Consider the following 19,070-nt stretch of genomic DNA (forward strand, 5'->3'; position numbering starts at 1 on the left):
GGGGGAGAGCAGAGGGAAAGGGGGAGAGCAGAGGGAAAGGGGGAGAGCAGAGAGAAAGGGGGAGAGCAGAGAGAAAGGGGGAGAGTAGAGAGAATGGGGGAGAGTAGAGAGAATGGGGGAGTGTGGTTTGAGGTTTTCGGGCGCTATCCAGCGTGGTCTTCAGCGCCCAAACGCATAGAAACAGGTGCACATGTGGTGAAGGGACAAAGACAGACAGCGAACAAGGAGAACAGCTAAAAGACACAGACCTGGTGCAGTTCCAAATCCTCACACACAGAGGCAAAACAAGAGAAGAAGTAACGCAGTAAAAAGGAAAGGAAACACCAGGAAAAGAGAAAAGAAAGTGAAACAAGTTTGGTAATTGTGACTGGCGGACCTCTTACCTAAAACCTGGGTTAGCCAGTCACTCAGCAGCACATTAAAACCCTCTCCCTAAAATCCGAGGCAACATATTGGACAGGACACAAAACCGTAAGACCTTAACCACAGTTGTTGCGTCGTCTTGCAAAATAGAGGGCATATCCGGTGGCAAGGAGACTGCTGCCCACTGGTCAGAGAATAAAAGACAGTCCAGTAAAATGTGGCGGACAGTAATCTGGACACCACAAGCACTACAGACTGGGGGGCCTCCCGCCAGAGTAAAAAACCATGCGTTAAGGGACTGTGCCCGATGCAGAGCTGAGTGAGGAGAACCTCATCCCGCCTGCATGACTGGTAGGACGAACGCCATGACCGCATGGTGGCCTTGACCAGACACAGTTTATTTTCACCGACTGCCAGCCACTCTTCCCATTGACGCATAACACGAAAACGCAAAAGAGAGGTAACAGCATGAGGGGGACGGCACATTCAACAACATGAGGGACGGAACATGCTTCTTTGGCAGCCACATCCGCCAGTTCATTTCCCCTAATACCCACGTGTCCCGGCACCCAGCAGAAAGAAACCTCCTTCCCCTGCCACTGCAGGAGGAGTAGGGGATCATGGATGTTCTGGACGACCGTATCCACTCGGTACAAGTGTTGCATGGTCTGAAGGGCACTCAGGAAGGCAGAACAGATGAGAAAGTTAAAACTGGGAACACATCTCATCTACTCCAATGCCCGCAAGATCACAAACAATTCGACATCAAAGATGGTAAACGCAGCAGGAAGCTGTAACTTGACGACTCGATCAGGGAAAACAACAGCACAACCAACAGAGTCCCCCTGTTTAAAGCCATCCGTAAACATTGGTACATGGTCGGGATGCTGGTTTAAAATACCGTAAAATAAGGAGGAAAAAACAAACGCAGGAGTGCAGCACCTCCGGTACTCTGACAAGTCTAAAAGGACGCTGGGCCTCTGGAGCAACCAGGGAGGCAGGCGGGTAAAACCCTGGAATTGGGGTGCCACACGCTCCACACCAAGGGACTCAAACAAATGCTTGGCACGAATGCCAAATGGTCTCGTTGCCCTGGGATGACTGGAAAATAGACATTCTATAGGCGTTCGGGCAATGGTAGGGTACACAGGGAAGGTAGGACAGGCAAGGAATTGACACTCCCGTCGCACCATGAGGAGTTTCCGCCGGATGGTGAGTGGCAGTTCCCCTGCCTCAGCACACAGGCTGGGGATGGGACTGGTACAAAATCCACCAGTGGCCAGCCTGATTCTCTCATGGTGTACTGCATCAAGAATCTTCAGATACGAATGCCTTGCTGACCCATACACGGTGCATCCATAGTCAAGACGGGACCGGAGAAAAGCCCTATAAAACTGCAGCAGACGCACCCGATCTGCACCCCAGTTCCGATGGCTCAGACACTTCAAAATATTCAGTGCCTTCAGGCCCCGTACCTTGAGGTCTTCAAGATGCGGCAACTATGACAACTTGGAATGGAAAGTGAGGCCCAGGAACCTCCCAGTGTCGCTAAAAGGAAGAATGGTGTCCCTCAGATGCAATCCAGGGGAGTTAAGAAAACGTCGAGAATTGAACACACACACATTTGTCTGCAGAAAAGGTAAAACCCGCCTTCGCAGTCCATGCCTCTAATCGCTTTATTGTAAGCTGCAACTGACGACTAGCAGTGACAGGACTGGAGGAAGAACAGAAAACAGCAAAATCGACCACAAAGAAGGAGCACTGGGCAGAACTCCGGATAGTTGACATGATACTGTTAATGGCAATGGCAAAGAGGTTGACACTTAAAACGCTCCCTGAGGAACACCATTCCCTTGCACATACAAACCAGATAGCACATTACCAACCCGATATCGAAAGATGCGGTGGAATCGTAAGGACCAAAACAGGTGAGAGCACAGCCAGGGGAAAGAGAAGAAACCACAGGTGAAAGAAGAAAGGCAGTAGAAGACGAGTGGGCATAGGGGGGGATGGGGGCAGAGGGGGGCCAATGGGGGCAGAGGGGGGCCAATGGGGGCAGAGGGGGGCCAATGGGGGCAGAGGGGGGAATGGGGGCAGAGGGAGGGAATGGTGGCAGAGGGGGGGGAATGGGGGCAGAGGGGGGGAAAGGGGCAGAGGGGGGAAAGGGGGCAGAGGGGGGGGGAATGGGGGCAGAGGGGGGGGAATGGGGGCAGAGGGGGGGGAATGGGGGCCCAGGGGGGAATGGCGGCCCAGGGGGGAATGACGGCCCAGGGGGGAATGACGGCCCAGGGGGGAATGACGGCCCAGGGGGGAATGACGGCCCAGGGGGGAATGACGGCCCAGGGGGGAATGACGGCCCAGGGGGGAATGACGGCCCAGGGGGGAATGACGGCCCAGGGGGGAATGACGGCCCAGGGGGGAATGACGGCCCAGGGGGGAATGACGGCCCAGGGGGGAATGACGGCGAGGGGGTCGGAAAATGGAGTGAGAGGTTTGGAGAGGTATTGAAAGTGGAAAAATTGAGACAGTGCAGTGGGAGAATGGAGTTGGAAAAAGGAGAGAGATTGGGATGGGAAAGATGGGGTGAGAGAGGGGGACAAGGAATGTGCACAGAGGGAAGGATTTGGGGAAATATGGAAAAGGGGGTCTGGGGCTCGGGTTAAATGTGAGAAGGGCAAATGGTGGCTAGAATGGTTGCAAAAGGGCAGAATGGAGAGAAGAGGAGTGCAAGTGCATGATATAATTGGTGAGAGGGAGGGCATAGGGGCGGCAGGGTGATAAAGCAAGAGAGTGGGGTGAAGAAGGGCAAGAGGATGGAAAGGGGGAGAGAGGGGTGAAAGTGGGCATGACTGGTGAACGATGCAGGAGGGATGCAGGGGGCTGGAGGGGTGAAAGGGGACGAGAGTGTTGAAAGAGGGTGAGGAGGGGGAAAGAGGGTGAGGGGCGAGGAGGTGGGATAGGGGAGGCAATGTATGTGAAAAGGGTGAGGAAAGAGGGGCAGTGGGATCGCTAGCCACTGAGGCTGAGTAGTTGTAGGCACTTCAGTCTGGAACCACACAGCTACTACGGTCGCAGGTTCGAATCCTGTCCTTAGGTTAGTTAGGTTTAAGTAGTTCTAAGTCTAGGGCTCTGATGTCCTCAGATGTTAAGTCTCATAGTGCTTAGAGCCATTTGAAGTGCGATCAAAGACATGGGGAAAGAGTGGAGGACAGGGGAAGGAAAGGAGGAAAGGGGGAAGAAATGAAGGAAAGGGTGCAGTAGGAGTGAGGGAGCAAAAGAGGAGGAAGAAGGGTGAGGAAAGGGATGAGGAAGGGGAAGAAGAAAGTTGGTGCAATATGGAGGAAATGGTGGTGGGAAGGGGGAGAACAGAGAGAGTGTGGAAAAAGGGATGGTGAGGAAAGCAAAGGGTGAGGTGAAGAGACATAGGGGAAGGAGAGAGAGGACAGATTAGGGAGGAAAAGGGGGGAGTGCATGGCAGGGGAAAGAAGTGGGGGGAATGCATGGAATGGGAAAGAAGTGGGTGGAGGAGGATGAGAAGTGGAAGAGTGGGGGGAGGAAGAAGGGGCGAGGGAGGGCAAGGGTGGGAGTGAGGAGTGGGAGGGAAAGAGAAGGTGGGAAGAGGGGAAGAGTGGGAGGTGAAAGTGGGGTAGAGAGAAGAGAAGGGGAGGAGGATGAGGAGGAGAAGATTAGTGTTTGACAATATTAAAAACAGAGCAGAAGCTCAGATTAGGGAGGATGGAGAAGGAAATTGGCAATGCCCTTTCAAAGGAACTGTCCCGGTATTTCACTTAAATGTTTTAGGGATAGAACTGAAAGTCAGGATGGCCAGATGCCTGTTTGAACCATCATCCTCCCAAATCCAAGTCCAGTGTGCTATTCATTGGACTATTCTGCTTGGTGAGAGGAAAGAGAAGAAAGGGGAAAGATGGGGGGATACAAGGACAGGGGATAGAAGGAGAGGTGATGAATTAGGAGGGGGAAAGGGTGAGGGAAAATGAGGGTGAGGGAAAATGAGGGGGTGGGAATGGCGAAGGGGAAAAAGTGTAGGGAAATAGATGGGTATCAAAGAGAGGGAGAGAAAAGATGAGGTTTGGGAGGACACGAAAGATTTTGATTAATATTAAGTGTGTGCTAAGGGAGGACATGATTGAAGTAAGATGAATGAAAAGAATATTGAGTAGTGAGGCCAGGAAACTTTTGATAGGGATCAAAGGATGATAGAAGCCGAGTGATTAGTGATGCAACTTAAGGCTAAGTATTGGATAGAAATGAAACAGAGGTCAGCTTGTGAGGGTGCTGGGGGCAAGAGGGAAGGAGTGGGGGCAAGAGGGAAGGAGTGGGGGCAGGGAGCGAGGGGGGAGTGAAAACAAGAGTGGGCGGGAGGCAGGCAAGTGAACGAGGGAGGGTGGGTGGAATGAGGAAGGGGTTGAGGGAGGGACGAATGAGGAAGGGGGGTGAAGGAGGGAGGGCAAGGACAAGGGAGGTTGGGTGGGTGGTATGTAGTGTAGGAGGTAGGGTTTAGGGTAGGAGGGAAGGATGACAGGAAGGAGAGGTGTAAGGTGGGAGGGAGGAAGGGAGGGAGGACAGGAAGGATGGAGGGTGGGAGAGTGGGAGGCAGTGAGAGGAGGAGGAAGTGAAACCATTAGGGAGAGAAGGCACAAGGGAAAGAGAAGGGTGAAGTTGATGAGGATGTTGGGGGAGGAGAATGGTTAGGTAAAGAGGACAGGGAAACATTGGAAGTGTGCAATTTTACTGATAATGTCACCGACTGACAAAGAGTGTAAGTACATTTGGCTAAGTGTGTTGGAGATACTTATGGTATGTTTAAAAAGATAATGATCTGCCACTAGTGAATACTTCATACTATCCCACTTTCCTGTGTGGTATGCAAAAGCCCACAGAAATTTATAAGTTTATTAAAGGTGGGAAGGTTGAAAAGAAACTACTCATCTCATAGAGAAGAAAATAGTCCACTGTCAATCTATAACAAGGTTCCATAAGTGAAATTACACACCAAGGTGGAATATAAAAGATTATGGAAACTTCACCTGAATCAACTGGAGATAATACAGTTCTGAATTTATGACAAGTGTAAGATCGATTTTTTAATCTAAGGGGTAAATGGTTATTCATTACTACTTCTGACTTGTCAACCACAGGCATTCAACTACCTCCCTGAAGATCGATGAATTGTAAAATATCCGCAATATAAAAAAATAACAAAACTATTGTTTCAGGTCTAACCCTATATGCTGAAATGTTTCTGTTGGTCCTCCATGAAATGCCCTTCTGAAGCCACTGCAAGAGACAATAACATACAGGCATCTTGTCCTGTTTTCAAAATCTGGCACTTCTATACAAAAAGTGTGATTTCTTGTGCTTTCTAATAGTCTTTTCTACTTTTTCTCTTTACATAACACTTTGTCTACTTTATACTGTACAGTATGAGACATGAGAAACTGCACTACACAATGCAAAGAAACTTCACATTTTTAGGGATGGTCATAAACTTCTTTTCTAGAATTGCTTATATAAAAACTTATGGAATCAAGGCTGAATGGGATGGCAATGACAACAAAACTATATCAATCATTTTCATGTCTGTGACACAGAACTGTTTTTACTCTACTTAAAATACTTGGATACTATTAACACTATAAATCAAAATTTGGACTGTTAAAAACTCTGATGATGTAAAAAAATAAAGCAAATACATCTGGTTCCTAAATATGTTAAATGGTCAGCAGCTGTCACAATAAACAGATCTTCCGAGATGATCAAACAAATAAAACAAATGAGATTACTGATAGATTTTCTTTTTCTTTTCATTATTGCATATAGAGAAGAAACATTGCAAGGCTATTGACAGAAAATGTTCTATTACAGTCATTTATATTCTTTCAGTATGCAATTCTTTTTTTTTTTATTTTCTTTAAATTTTGGTTTTACATACTTAGCTGTAATAATTGAATAACATAGCTTCATCTTTAACAATTTTATAGATTGTATGCACAACTGAGGAATATCAACAAAATATGTGCTTCATAACCTATTTTGCTACTATACATTGCCAAAGGAAAAATTCTTTAAACTAGAAGCTGAGAAGAAAATTACATTGTTAATTTCAATGAAACAAGCAAAAAGTCAAGAGAAAATGCAGTTCATTGCAATACAACAATGGAGCAATAACTTTTTATGGCTGATATAGTGAAAAGACTGACAAACCCTCACAAACAAGCATTGAATTATGAAGATCTTGTGATTAATTGCTATAAAATTATCAGTCGTGTTACTTAGACACAATGTAGGAAAGAAAAAACAAGCTCTACTTCTATCAGGCATCAAAGATTTTAATTAAAAGCTATAAAATTCAGCATCAAGCAATGCATGCCTTTTAGTATAATCTAGTAACTATGAAGAACGTAAATAAGATCATGAAGAGTTACAAGAAACAATATAGTTGAATATCTGGAAGCACACATACCTTCATTTGTTTCTGCATCAAACTGTTTGATTGTAACAATCATATCAAGCCCCATTTCTATACAGGCCTTTGCATGATCAAGTTTAGGCTCAGGACAACCAGCAACACAGTAGTAGCAGTCACCCAATGTTGAAATCTTCTCACAGCCATGCTTAGCACTGAGATCATCGAATCGTTCAAATAAGTCATTCAATATGCCAACAAGTTCTTCGGCACTCTTATTGGAGCTCATTCGTGTAAAACCTACAATGTCAGCAAATAGTATACTGACATTTTCCATTCGGTTCATATTGAAAGGACGGAACAGAGAACGAATATCATTTCCACCACTAGCATGATTCTTGCCATGTGTTGGTTTCTGTAATGATTCACTATCTTCATATTCATCTTCCTGGGCACCACCAGTTTCCGACATTAGCCAGTCCGCAACCTTGGGTGGCATCACTGAGTGTATCATCTTCTCTTTCAACTGTTTCTCCATTTCGAGCTGTCTTCTAACTAATAATGACTGGCCCACTTTCATGAAAGTTCCTCGCATTCTAGCATTAGTCATTATGAGAACATGAATGCCGATTAAATGCACAACAATATGCAGTAACGTCCGAACTACAACACCAGTGTTTGTATTCACACCATAATCTTCTTTAAAGTACAATGTAGCAATCAAGCATTCAAATAATATTGAAAAAATGCTACCAATGGCTACACACACATAGAGAGGTAGCTGTATCACAGTGTATATAATAAGCAATATTTCAATACAAAGAGAAAATTGTCCTACAGGGGTGATACTACTTGCCTTGCTATTTGAGGAATTCAGAATAATAAACACGAGTAGTAAGATGCAAATAATGACAGCCACAAATATGGAAATGGGAAATGCATAAGTTCTGTAAAAACTTTTGTATGTTACAGCTAAAATCAGGCCTATTATAATTAATAGTACAGCAAAGACAGCAGACACAGGAATCCAGTGTTGTATTCTGCCAGTTGCACCAGTCACAATAAAGTATACAAACCATGAAAACGATACAGCCAGGATATACACAAGAGCATACCTGAAACAAAATATACAGTTCATTTAGTACAGGAGTCAATTAATTATTTACTGAGGGGCATGCATTTTGCAAGGGAGGCTAATATTTTGCAAAATCCAATAAATTTGGATACATTTTAGTAACTGCAGGTAATAATTCACTATGTAATTTATATTTCATAAGAACCATATGATTACAACAAAAATCAAACTCTATGGATAAAAATACGTACTGGAATCTTAGGCGCACTTGTGGAAAGGAACTTGATCGGTACTGCCCCTCAAGTATTTCAGAGTCAAAGCGAGGATCCCACCATGACTGTTTTGCTGCTCTTTCAAATGGCACTGGCAAACATGCCCCACAACAGTCAAGTTTTTGACTGCTCTGTGCCAGGTAGTTCTGTACATAAGGTGCCAATGATATTTGAATATCATCATCATCATCATCTGCCTGCTCACTTTGCCCTCTTGATCTTGAAAAGCTGACAGATGAAGTTACGGCCCTTTCATGTCTTAAAATGACAGGTGATGCCATGTTTCTCACTCATCGTCACTGTCTAAAGTACTTTTTCCTTTCATTCTAATTTTATTTATATAATTTCAATAAATCTCTTGCAATTTTCCTCTTGCACGAGTTCGTGATGTTGTTGCTGCACAAATGTACATTTTATACTGATGAGTAATACTTGGTGTTTCTTTGACATCAACTTGATACAGTAATGTCACAGAAAAGTACACTGGTGTAAATATCCGAATTGTGATAATTTGCTGTACATTATGATCAAGATTTTAAAGATCGTTTCCATAAAATGAATCCTCTTGCCACTAGGATCTCTTTCGACAGCTGCAACAGAAAGTAATTACTTTAATTACGGAATACGTTCGACATGGTGACACAACTTATAAATGTTTTCACAGGCAAAATGTGTTCTGATATTCCTTAATCTCCGGAAACATGAGTAAATGGTTCACTAAGTGGGCGAGAACCGTAATGTCAATAATCTGATCAGTGAGTTTATTCATATTTGTGACTAAGTAGGCTGTTTTAGTTTTCGTATAAACTTTAAACACCACATACACTTTTTCATCGTATGAATTTCTCATAAATAACAGTGGTCTTGAGTTATACTTCAAAGTTTTCGATAGTATTCACAATACATAGATCTATAAACACACATTATTTACATTAATCAAGGGGAGTGGGGGAAAACACTTCGGCTGCTATCGGCCAATGATTGACAGGAACTGTTTACAGCAATAATCAGCAGTTCTATAGCATCACTCAACATAATGCGAAACAGTATCGTTAAAATATCATAAAACTAAAAAATTACCAAACCTTCTCTGTATACAGTGTTGATTTTCAGGAGAAAAAAACAATTAAAAAACTGTTGAACGTTTATGTCCATGTCCGCTCGGGCATTTAGCCAAGAGACTACTAATCAGAGATAACTGCGGTTAGCTTCTTGGAAATAAAAAAAAAGTCTTAAAGTACGAAGCTGTCGCATGACGACAACGATTGTTTAACTTCATTTAAATTGAACGACAACCGTTTCGGCTTTCTGAAGCATTTAAACAATTTGCATATAATACACCACCATTAATTTTGACGGCCATTTTCTATCGGCGTTCAGCTGTTTCGTGAACAGTTTGACCAACGGTATAAATCGGCGCCAAAATTGATTGTAGTTTGTACAAGTACATGTTTTAGCATTTAAGAAGATCACTTTATAATCCTTGAGGTACATATTATGAGATCAGTATACAGTTTAAAATATGAAGACTTCAGAATACTTATCTGAGTGAATTCACGGCGTTTGGAAGATAGTCTAATACGAGTTAAACGGTAACGTGAGTATGCATGATTGACTAAAATTGCTAACAATAGCGCTGTTGTATATTTTCAAGCGAATCTAATATCATCTTGAACTCTTAGACTTAACTGATTACTATATATGTCATATTTTTATATTCCCACGATATCTTTCACTCGTGTATTTTTTGTGAGAGTTGAATTGTAGCGTAGTAATTGTTACCCATTTATACTACATGTAAAGAATACCACATACTTTTTTTTAGCTCTAAATTTCACATTCCTGAATATTTGAACCAAGCTAATAATCTTTAAAGCACTCTGAAATTGCAATAAGATAAAATACATTTTGCATGTTTTTTCATGTCGTTGTAGATAACTGCGAAAAGTTTGAGATTATTGTTAACATAGTCTACCATGTCATTAATAAACAACACGAACAGTAGGATCTCAATACACTTCGTTGGGGAACACCTAAAGATAATTCTACATCTGTCGATGGCTCTCCGTTCAATATAACGTTACACGTCCCTACCGAGAAATCCTCAATCCAGTCACAAATTTCGTTTGGTGCCCCAACGAGCCGTTACTTTTCTCAGTAAGCGTTGGTATAATACTCAATAATATGCTTTTGGGGAGTCTAGAAGTACTGTACCTATGTGACTGGTTTGATCCATGACTTTCAGGATTTTATGCGAGTTCGGTTTTGTATGAGCTAAGTCTTTGTAATCTATTCTGGTCGACTTTGAGGGGCTCGTTGTGTTCAGCTCAGAATATGTTCTAAGATTCCACAACAGATCTATGTCAAAGAACTTGGACGGTGGTTTTGTAGACCGTTTCTGCTATCATTCATGTGGACAGGTGTATTTTGTGCTGTCTTACAAATTCTAGGCATAAATTAATGTTTCGAGAGATCTATGGTATAAAAGGTAGAGGTGCAAGCCCGTGGCCGGGCTAATGGTCTGACTACAGAAAAGGGCAGCTTTTCTTCGCTGCGGCGCTAGGGGGAGGGGGGGGGGGAGGATGGTGAGTACATCACTGGCCACTTTATACCCCCCGGAAAGATCCCCGGTACTCATTTGCTTTCAGGTTGAGTGTACTTAGGGCCGTCCTAGGGGTACTGGAGCGAGGAAAAAATCCCGTTCATACCCAGTATCAACAGGCTGGAGTCAAGCGCTCTACCCGCTAGATCAGCACGGTCTACGGAATGTTATGGTCAAATGAGGGGCGAAATTCGGTTTGGAATCTGATAGAGATTCCGTTGGTACCCGGAGCTTAGGTCAGTTTTAGCGATTTTAGCTGTTTTCATCGCAACTGATACTAATATCTTTATTACTCATCTTTGCAATGGTGTGACAATTAAACTGGGGCAGTCCCAGTGTCTCCATTTGTACCTTCGTTGAGCCATGACACTACTGCTTCTTTGTCAAGTTCACTAAACATTTAAATCTCTCCACTTGTTGCCTTCACTTTGCAGCAGTAAGTGTGATGTTGTGAACCTCCGTGATAGATTAAAACTCTGTCTCTGGCCTTTACCGACTGAGTTATCCAGGCACGGTTGACGATCCGCTGCCACAGCTTCATTTCTGTAAGCACCTTTCTCCTCCTTTGAAATATTTTTTGCATATCTCAAAGGACTAGCACTGTTGGGAGAAAGGCTATAGCGGAGAAGTGGTTTATCATTTGCTTAGCCGTAATTTCCTGACTGAAACTTTCATACTGCAGCGAAATAAGCGCTCTTGCTTGCTGACACATTAAAATTGTGCGTCATACTCGAACCGTAATTTTTTAGAGGCAGGGTTGAGCTGCGCGAATGAATCGTTAAAACTTATTCTATCTAACATCAGTCTATATACACATTAGTTAGACGAGCCTATTATGTTTCTGAATAATATCGATCTTAAGAATGAATCAAATCATTGAACTAGTAAGAAATCCTTTGACAGGAACTTATTTTTTTCCTGTTTATAGGTAGACGAGCTGTTCAATTAATGACCCAATATAAAGTTAGGGACTTTCTTGCCAGTTAGCTCCTGGCGAGATGTTTAGTGGGGCGTAGGTAGCCCAATTGGGAATATTTAGAAGATTTTCGCTTCCGGCAATTGATCCAAGGGAGATTCCCCCCCCCCCCCCTCCCCCCCTGGAAACATTGTTCAGAAAATTTATTAATTTAATTCTTGGACAATGTGTCCCACTCAAAAATGAAAGCCTAGTGTTTGTGAAAGGATACTTGTTTATGAATATGCGATATAAACAGTATCTTGTTTGAGGTACAGCCGCAGCCATTAAGCCATTTGTAAACGTCTTAAAATAATAACCGCTTGTCTGCTCTTGTGCATAATTTATCTAAAGACCGGATTCGTAGTCTAGAAGCTATATCAGCACATATATAACCTATTGATGTGGTTTCTAAGCTACGAAGTCGGTCGTTAAATAAATTATTTGCAAAAGTAGCCAAGCGGTTATTATTCGAGGTACAATATGAAAGTGACAACTTGCTCGAACTTAATTGTGTATCTATGTCGCTATCGATTGCAGGCACTGTGGACAACGGCGATTGTGATTCTTTTTAGTGGGGCGCAGGGGCTCTCGATTGGGAATATTTGGAAGAGGATTATTTTATTGCTGTGGCAAAGTTAATTGTTATTTGGGAAGAACTATTTTAATTTTTCTGTGACATTGTCAATTGTTTGTTTCTTTGTGTGTTTACTGTCTTCTAAAACAGAATAACTTATTAGTGTGTGAGAACTTGCAAATCTGGATACAGATAACAGCTACTTGGTGACCATAAAGTCTCATTCGAAACATTGTCAATCAATAACGGTAGGTTTGACTAGCGTCTACTCATGCGTAGCCGCATATGCACCAGCAGGGTGATTCCGTGATGACGTTAAAAACTTTCAGTGATGATGGAGAAGGGGAAGTTACAAGCTAAAATCGTTCTCGCACCTCTGACAGTGGAATATACGTACTGAGACTGTTATTGCTAAGAATGTAGCGAACGAAACTTTCAGAAGTATTAGCAGGATCAAAAAGAGGAAAAAAGGTCCAATAAACATGGACTTTAAAATGCGTGCCTTACGAACTGTGAAACACATCTCTTCTACTGCAGATCAAAACAAGAAAAAAGTGTACATGCAGTAAACACGGGCTCTAAAATGCATAGCTCGAGAGCTATGATCACTTGTTCAGCAGATTTGTTTTACAGTATCAAAGAGGAGAAAGTGCTCACAGCTTGCAAGTTATGCATTTTAGAACCCATGTTTACTGTACATTAATCCTTGTTTTGGTCCATACTACCACCCCTGAAAGTTACCTAGCCTGCAATATTAGCAACAACAATATCCGTACATGTATTCGACTGTCAGACGTATCAGACGAAAAGGTCGCGGGATCGAATCCGTTAGGTTTGGATTTTTCAGCCTGCACTTTTATCTAGCCTTTACCTCTCAACGATGTGAGGAGTAGGTAGAAACGACACATGGTTCGGATTTCACATTAAACTACAGTTCGCCTTTCCCCAGTCTGATAACAGGGGCCGCGAGGGATTAGCCGAGCCGGCACGGTAGCTCAGCGTGTTCAGTCAGAGGGTTAACTGCCCTCTGTAATAATAATAATAAAAAAAACTGGGCTAATGGATTAACTACGAACTGAAACGGGTGTCTTGCGACGTCCGCCCCGAATAGATAAATAACAGCGAACATAATGAGATTTAAAAAAATACGGGGGCAGAGGGTTAGCTGCCCTCTGTAATACAAAAAAAAAAAAAAAAAAAAAAAAAAAAAAAAAAAAAAAAAAAAAAAACCTGAGTAAACCGATAAACAACGAATTTAAACGGGTGTCTTACGACGTCCGTCCCGACCAGATGCAACGAACCAAAACGAACAAAACTAGATTAAAAATATATATAAAAAGAGCGATCTAAGGCGCAACTGTCATGGACTGTGCGGCTGGTCCCGGCGGAAGATCGAGTCCTCCCTCGGGCACGGGTGTGTGTGTTTGTCCTTAGGATAATTTAGGTTGTGTGTAAACTTAGGGAGTGATGACCTTATCATTTAAGTACCATAAGATTTCACACACATTTAAACTTATATATATATATATATATATATATATATATATATATATATATATATATATATATATATATTTTAACTGGGCTAGGTCAGGAACACTCAAGTCGCCGAAGTGGCTTCCAGCTGAAAGATTTGCATCAGGTCAGTGAACTACACGAAATTATTGTTGTGAGACAGGCTAAAACATTATAACACTTACTTTGAATTACAGCTTTCCTTTGATGAACTTCAGTTCTTATGAGGCAGCCTGATTTCTGAATATATTTATCCAGGACTAAAATTTCCACTTTTGATTTAAATGATTCGGTAAGTCTGAGGATGTATAATGTCGTAAGAACCAAAATTGCAGGAAATGCAAAACTTATTTTATCTCAAACGAATGATAGGTATGCACCCAATGTTCTTAAGGTAGGTTACTTCGATACCTAAATGGTAAACATATTTAATTAGTACACCATTTTGTGTTATTAATACGAATATGAAACCTGCCTGCTTGAATCAACGTTTAGAAATCACATCCTCCTCATTATTAAGTTGAAGATACTCAACAAGGCCGGCCGGTGTGGCCGTGCGGTTCTGGACGCTTCACTCTGGAACCGCATGACCGCTACGGTCGCAGGTTCGAATTCTGCCTCGGGCATGGATGTGTGTGATGTCCTTAGGTTAGTTAGGTTTAAGTAGTTCTAAGTTTTAGGGGACTGATGACCAAAGATGTTAAGTACCATAGTGCTCAGAGCCATTTGAACCATTTTTTTGCTCAACAAGTTACTCATAACAAAATATTTTTATTCGTATTTTTATTCGTATACTAGTAATCCTCCCCCCATGAACCATGGACCTTGCCGTTGGTGGGGAGGCTTGCGTGCCTCAGCGATACAGATGGCCGTACCGTAGGTACAACCACAACGGAGGGGTATCTGTTGAGAGGCCAGACAAACGTGTGGTTCCTGAAGAGGGGCAGCAGCCTTTTCAGTAGTTGCAGGGGCAACAGTCTGGATGATTGACTGATCTGGCCTTGTAACATTAACCAAAACGGCCTTGCTGTGCTGGTACTGCGAACGGCTGAAAGCAAGGGGAAACTACAGCCGTAATTTTTCCCGAGGACATGCAGCTTTACTGTATGATTAAATGATGATGGCATCCTCTTGGGTAAAATATTCCGGAGGTAAAATAGTCCCCCATTCGGATCTCCGGGCGGGGACTACTCAGGAGGATGTCATTATCAGGAGAAAGAAAACTGGCATTCTGCGGATCGGAGCGTGGAATGTCAGATCCCTTAATCGGGCAGGTAGGTTAGAAAATTTAAAAAGGGAAATGGATAGGTTAAAGTTAGATATAGTGGGAATTAGTGAAGTTCGGTGGCAGGAGGAACAAGACTTCTGGCAGGTGACTACAGGGTTATAAACACAAAATCAAATAGGGGTAATGCAGGAGTAGTTTTAATAATGAATAGGAAAATAGGAATGCGGGTAAGCTACTACAAACAGCATAGTGAACGCATTATTGTGGCCAAGATAGATACGAAGCCCACACCTACTACAGTAGTACAAGTTTATATGCCAACTAGCTCTGCAGATGATGAAGAAATTGAAGAAATGTACGATGAAATAAAAGAAATTATTCAGATAGTGAAGGGAGACGAAAATTTAATAGTAATGGGTGACTGGAATTCGAGTGTAGGAAAAGGGGGAGAAGGAAACATAGTAGGTGAATATGGATTGGGGCTAAGAAATGAAAGAGGAAGCCGCCTAATAGAATTTTGCACAGAGCACAACTTAATCATAGCTAACACTTGGTTTAAGAATCATGAAAGAAGGTTGTATACGTGGAAGAACCCTGGAGATACTAAAAGGTATCAGATAGATTATATAATGGTAAGACAGAGATTTAGGAACCAGGTTTTAAGTTGTAAGACATTTCCAGGGGCAGATGTAGACTCTGACCACAATCTATTGGTTATGACCTGTAGATTAAAACTGAAGAAACTGCAAAAATGTGGGAAATTAAGGAGATGGGACCTGGATAAACTGAAAGAACCAGAGGTTGTACAGAGTTTCAGAGAGAGCATAAGGGAACAATTGACAGAAATAGGGGAAATAAATACAGTAGAAGAAGAATGGGTAGCTCTGAGGGATGTAGTAGTGAAGGCAGCAGAGGATAAAGTAGGTACAAAGACGAGGGCTGCTAGAAATCCTTGGGTAACAGAAGAAATATTGAATTTAATTGATGAAAGGAGAAAATATAAAAATGCAGTAAATGAAGCAGACAAAAAGGAATACAAACGTCTCAAAAATGAGATCGACAGGAAGTGCAAAATGGCTAAACAGGGATGGCTAGAGGACAAATGTAAGGATGTAGAAGCTTATCTCACTAGGGGTAAGATAGATACTGCCTACAGGAAAATTAAAGAGACCTTTGGAGAGAAGAGAACCACTTGTATGAACATCAAGAGCTCAGATGGCAGCCCAGTTCTAAGCAAAGAAGGGAAGGCAGAAAGGTGGAAGGAGTATATAGAAGGTTTATACAAGGGCGATGTACTTGAGGACAATATTATGGAAATAGAAGAGGATGTAGATGAAGACGAAATGGGAGATACAATACTGCGTGAAGAGTTTGACAGAGCACTGAAAGACCTGAGTCGAAACAAGGCCCCCGGAGTAGACAACATTCCATTAGAACTACTGACGGCCTTGGGAGAGCCAGTCATGACAAAACTCTACCAGCTGGTGAGCAAGATGTATGAGACAGGCGAAATACCCTCAGACTTCAAGAAGAATATAATAATTCCAATCCCAAAGAAAGCAGGTGCTGACAGATGTGAAAATTACCGAACTATCAGTTTAATAAGCCACGGCTGCAAAATACTAACGCGAATTCTTTACAGACGAATGGAAAAACTGGTAGATGCAGACCTCGGGGAGGATCAATTTTTATTCCGTCGAAATGTTGGAACACGTGAGGCAATACTGACCTTACGACTTACCTTAGAAGAAAGATTATGAAAAGGCAAACCTACGTTTCTAGCATTTGTAGACTTAGAGAAAGCTTTTGACAATGTTGACTGGAATACTCTTTTTCAAATTCTAAAGGTGGCAGGGTAAAATACAGGGAGCGAAAGGCTATTTATAATTTGTACAGAAACCAGATGGCAGTAATAAGAGTCGAGGGGCATGAAAGGGAAGCAGTGGTTGGGAAAGGAGTGAGACAGGGTTGTAGCCTCTCCCCGATGTTATTCAATCTGTATATTGAGCAAGCAGTAAAGGAAACAAAAGAAAAATTTGGAGTAGGTATTAAAATTCATGGAGACGAAGTAAAAACCTTGAGGTTCGCCGATGACATTGTAATTCTGTCAGAGACGGCAAAGGACTTGGAAGAGCAGTTGAACGGAATGGACAGTGTCTTGAAAGGAGGATATAAGATGAACATTAACAAAAGCAAAACGAGGATAATGGAATGTAGTCAAATTAAATCGGGTGATGCTGAGGGAATTAGATTAGGAAATGAGACACTTAAAGTAGTAAAGGAGTTTTGCTATTTAGGAAGTAAAATAACTGATGATAGTCGAAGTAGAGAGGATATAAAATGTAGACTGGCAATGTCAAGGAAAGCGTTTCTGAAGAAGAGAAATTTGTTAACATCGAATATAGATTTATGTATCAGGAAGTCGTTTCTGAAAGTATTTGTTTGGAGTGTAGCCATGTATGGAAGTGAAACATGGACGATAACTAGTTTGGACAAGAAGAGAATAGAAGCTTTCGAAATGTGGTGCTACAGAAGAATACTGAAGATAAGGTGGATAGATCACGTAACTAATGAGGAGGTATTGAATAGGATTGGGGAGAAGAGAAGTTTGTGGCACAACTTGACTAGAAGAAGGGATCGGTTGGTAGGACATGTTTTGAGACATCAAGGGATCACAAATTTAGCATTGGAGGGCAGCGTGGAGGGTAAAAATCGTAGAGGGAGACCGAGAGATGAGTACACTAAGCAGATTCAGAAGGATGTAGGTTGCAGTAGGTACTGGGGGATGAAGCAGCTTGCACAGGATAGAGTAGCATGGAGAGCTGCATCAAACCAGTCTCAGGACTGAAGACAACAACAACAACAATACTAGTAATGTTAGGTTCACAGCAACAATGAATATTTTGAAATAGGAAAAAGAACTAGATCGAGAAGGTTCTGTTACATAGTGTTGCCGGCCGATGTGACCGAGCGGTTCTAGGCGCTTCAGTCCGGAACCGCGCTGCTGCTACGGTCGCAGGTTCGAATCCTTCCTCGGGAAGGGATGCGTGTGGTGTCCTTAGGTTAGTTAGGTTTAAGTAGTTCTAAGTTCTAGGGGACTGATGGCCTCAGATGTTAAGTCCCATCGTGCTTCGAGCCATTTAAACCATTTGAACATAGTGTCATTCGGCGTTACATCATCTGTTACACTGTGTTTGCTTACATAACTTATTGTCTGAACTTGTTAGTGGATTTATTGCACTATTTCATGCCTTCCATTGTTTAAGGTTTACTGTCATAATTAAAGTTGATCAAAATACGTTTAGAAAGCCGCATTTTATTGGTTGTTATGATAAAGTGTAGCCTAGGGTCAGTATTACAATAAATTAATGTAGGAATCCTTCCGAAACTGCCCACAAATTAACTTTCAACAGCGTAGGGCTGAATCAAGGCGGCACACGCCAGTCCAGTTTGACACATGTGTGCCCATACCAACTGGACTGCAGAATTCGTGACTCCATGAATGCATGTTGCGCTATGCCAATACCTTTTCGATCTTTTCACACTTCTTTTTCCCTCGTCTCGAATGAGGCATGTGAAGTACAGACATATACATGTATGGTACATGATCTTCAGATACTATCACAATAAATTTGCAGTGTAGAGCTGAAAGTAGACTCAGGAGGCCATTAAAGGTGTTCTTTGTCCGTGGGCAAATGGTTAACCACTGCTGTGATAAAGTCGTACAATCGACAGAACATTCTTGTCCACAACAGCAACGTTTGTATTGCGTTGGGTATAGTCGACGGAATCACGCCGAAGCTTCGGAGCAGTCGTGATTCGTTAAAGACACAGTATTTTCCATTGCGATAGAAAATTTTAAATCTTATGTTTATTAGAATCGTAGACAGTCATTGTGTGAGGATTTTGTTAAGAATAAAAGGTCTAGAATGAGATTTTCACTCTGCAGCGGAGTGTACGCTGATATGAAACTTCCTGCCAGATTAAAACAGTGTGCCCGACCGAGACAGTTTTAATCTGCCAGGAAGTTTCAATAAAAGGTCTGTTTACCCAGAT

At 42.3% G+C, this 19,070-nt stretch overlaps 1 protein-coding gene across 3 annotated transcripts in view; it reads right to left on the reverse strand.

The window, feature by feature from the left end:
- LOC126353953 (adenylate cyclase type 9) overlaps positions 1–19,070 on the reverse strand; it is a 218,207-nt gene that overhangs the window by 158,367 nt on the left and 40,770 nt on the right. Inside the window, exons 1-3 of one of the 3 annotated variants that reach the window (XM_050003250.1) lie at positions 9,223–9,535; positions 8,117–8,727; positions 6,848–7,905 (exon numbers count right to left, since the gene is read on the reverse strand). In XM_050003250.1, the coding sequence (XP_049859207.1) occupies positions 6,848–7,905; positions 8,117–8,418 (1,360 nt within the window). In that variant the 5' untranslated portion in view covers positions 8,419–8,727; positions 9,223–9,535. Of the gene's footprint in view, positions 1–6,847; positions 7,906–8,116; positions 8,728–8,961; positions 9,085–9,222; positions 9,536–19,070 lie in introns of those variants that run through there. The other 2 variants (XM_050003251.1, XM_050003253.1) reach the window with 2 other exon arrangements.

The sequence above is a fragment of the Schistocerca gregaria genome, chromosome 3 (genome assembly GCF_023897955.1).
Source record: "Schistocerca gregaria isolate iqSchGreg1 chromosome 3, iqSchGreg1.2, whole genome shotgun sequence".
Classification (NCBI taxonomy): domain Eukaryota; kingdom Metazoa; phylum Arthropoda; class Insecta; order Orthoptera; family Acrididae; genus Schistocerca; species Schistocerca gregaria.